The sequence below is a fragment of the Saccostrea cucullata genome, unplaced genomic scaffold (assembly GCF_032062105.1).
Source record: "Saccostrea cucullata isolate Sc308-1 unplaced genomic scaffold, CSIRO_AGI_Scuc_v1 ctg20620, whole genome shotgun sequence".
Classification (NCBI taxonomy): Eukaryota; Metazoa; Mollusca; class Bivalvia; order Ostreida; family Ostreidae; genus Saccostrea; species Saccostrea cuccullata.
The window spans coordinates 4,825-7,858 of NW_026937386.1; the positions used below are offsets into that span (position 1 = coordinate 4,825).

The window sequence follows — 3,034 nt, forward strand, 5'->3', positions numbered from 1 at the left end:
TACAATATATAAGTCGTGATAACATACACAAAAATATTAACCTCAAATCTGTGTCTATTCACCTTTAAAATATTAACTTAATAATAATTTTATTAAGAGAACGAAACATCAATTTAATGCAAAGATTTAAAAATTCAATAATATCAGGACAGATCATTCTAAAACACAGCTAATTTGTATAAGACCTGCTCTGGATTTGAACTATACCTTTATATGCAATGTGAACATTCATTTTAATATTCAGAATTACAATTGCAAAGTAAAAATGTATAGTAACTTACATCAGATTCAACAAATCAATATTAAAATGATTGAACCAAACAGAGTACGTAACCGTTAGCCAATCACGTATCAATAAATGAAATATGTTTTGATATTTATAATTAAGCGTTTGGTATAACATATTGCACATTCTTACAGGTACGCAGACGGTAGCTTTGAATACAAATTACAATATGGGCGCTACATGGGCTTTCTATTTAATTTTTGTCTTCTTTGTGGTGTCTCAGTCCACCATTATTTCGCGGAAATATACCGCAAAACTGGAAATGGATAATAAAAAATCAAATGAAGAACTTCTAGGAGAATACAATTCTAAATCTGATATAGAGTGTGCAGCCCGCTGTCAAAGGGAGTGTACCATTTTCGGTTTCCACTCTCAAATGAAGAAATGTCGAACCCACAAGAAGAATTTCACGTCGGGAGTATCTAATGAGGATGGCTGGAGATACTACTCACACGGCTGTATGTACATGTATAGCTATTATTCGTCTCCCAAAAATCTTAACATCATTTTCTCACACAACATTTAAGAAGAATTGGTTGATTATTCTTTACTATGTACAGTACTATTTTTTTCTTGAGATAATACTTTCTTATTAAGATGTAACATGTGGAAGACTTAAATGTTTTTTTTTCGACTTTTATAATACTAAATAAGAGCCTCGTCTTCGAACTTCATTTTTCTGAAATACTGATGAATTTGAAATGAATGGAATTATATTTTGTAATTTTTTTTAATTATTTTTTTTTCATTTCCCCTGGTATTATCTTTGATAAAAAAAAGTCTACTTGTTTTTAGAAAGAAACACTAATTTAGAAAGTTTAAAGCTTAAACTATGACACAATGCAGAAATAAAATTTAATTCAAATTAATAACATTTTATCCTTTGTTTACCATTAAAAAATTATTTTTTGTAATTGACTTAAAAATAAACAAGTATGCTATTTAAATACATCCCTTTTGTGGGATCAGCGCGCATAAGCCAAGGACTTGGGTCGCAGTAGGTGCGGGCACGAAAAAGATCCCTCACTGCTCAAAGGACCTGAGTGCCGCGTATAGGACAAAATCCGCAGCTCTCCATGGGCATGCAGTAACTATTCTAAAACTAAGTTTAGAACACTGCGTCTTGGACTTCTAAGCATTCTCTGCCGAATGGTATTTTTGAAAAGAAATTTTAGTTAAAAGATTTGACGAATTTAGGCAGGTAAATAATTTTAGGCAGTAAGGACGTGCTACAGTCTACTACATTGTAATTGTCATCTTAACCTTAACAATTAACCTTGATCATTCTAACTGGTATCATCCATCTTCTTAATAAATGTGAATATAAATTATATGATTCTAACACTGTGTTTTGGTTCTTTCTGTAGATTGTTTATTTTCTGCTTCCAGTAATTCCCATAGATTGTAAGGATCTACATGGGGAGGGTTACACGGATTCAGGGGTGTATGAAATCTATCCCTATGGCACCACTACCAGTACTGTAACTGTTTACTGTGACATGACGACGATGGGCGGGGGATGGACGGTATGTAATATATAATACAAAATGGTGGTCTTATTTCATTATATAATTTAAACTCAGTGTTTTTCCTGTTCTAAAGAATAATGGATGGAAAAAGATATTAATATTTTTACTTCATTTTATAACATAATGATCACACAATTGTTTGAAGCACTGAATCGTATCGCTATACACTATGTTGACTTTTAAAGGCAATCCAAAAACGCATGAATGGATCTCTGAGTTTTGACAGGGATTGGACAGCATATAAAAATGGTTTTGGGTCACCAGAACAGGATGTATGGGTTGGTAAGTGTAAAACACTTTCAAATAGGAACTTTCATCGGCTTCAAAATTTGACAAAGTGTGAATAATGAAAAAATGGATTCGTATCAAGCATCTGACTTTTAATTCTGGGTAATATGTGTGTTGGACGATTTCCGCTCATGGTAATGTATTGATATCTTAAATAATAATGAAAGCATGAAATAAAAATCACTAGGTGGCATGGCCTTAAGAAGACGAAAATAAACACTTCATTGTACAGTGTTGTATAGGAACATAATTTGATTTTTCTTATAGATATATTCATATTCATAATCAAAACAGAATTAATTGTATTCTATAGACTTTTTGTTGATTTCAATTATATCTTAATATAAGAAATGACTTAATACATCTGTTAACAAAAGAAAACAACTCATCCCTTTATGTGTCCATCATTCTCCACGATGGTAGAACGCTGTTTGAAATGTACGATAAGTTCTCGTCTCCAGTCAAACAGAGAAATATCAACTCTTTCTTGCAGGACCCGCCACGGGAACGTTAGGTAAGTGTTTAGTGTATGTTTCGTTTCTAAATCAAGTATACAATCATATACTTCCATGCATGAACAGAATATTAATTTTTTCATCAAAAAAGACACTTTGTAAAATTATTATACTACTTTATAAACGTCATTGATTCCACAATTTAACTATCATTGGTCCGCCATTGTTACTTAGCTAGGGTTTTTTGATGATTTTCTATAGTTCACATATTAAACTACTTCGGAATAGAAGGTTTTCGATGCGTGTTTGATATGTAACACTGAAAAGTTCATTAAAGCTTGATGATCAAAGAAAATTATTTGATCTGAACAAAGTCAAAATAAAAGAGTTTAATTCAAAACTTTCAATCTTTCAATGCATTTCACTTTTACGATATCTTTTCTATATTCAATGAAAATCTAATAATTGATAGCATT

At 31.4% G+C, this 3,034-nt stretch overlaps 1 protein-coding gene across 1 annotated transcript; it reads left to right on the forward strand.

Annotated features, from left to right (window-relative positions):
* Positions 1 to 455: 455 nt before the first annotated feature.
* LOC134248111 (techylectin-5B-like) lies at positions 456 to 2,097 on the forward strand (the record flags this gene model as incomplete). The annotated part of the gene is made up of 3 exons (XM_062730530.1): positions 456 to 744; positions 1,676 to 1,812; positions 2,001 to 2,097. Coding segments are annotated over exons 1-3 (523 nt in total), but the record flags the coding sequence as incomplete, so codon positions are not given.
* Positions 2,098 to 3,034: the final 937 nt, after the last annotated feature.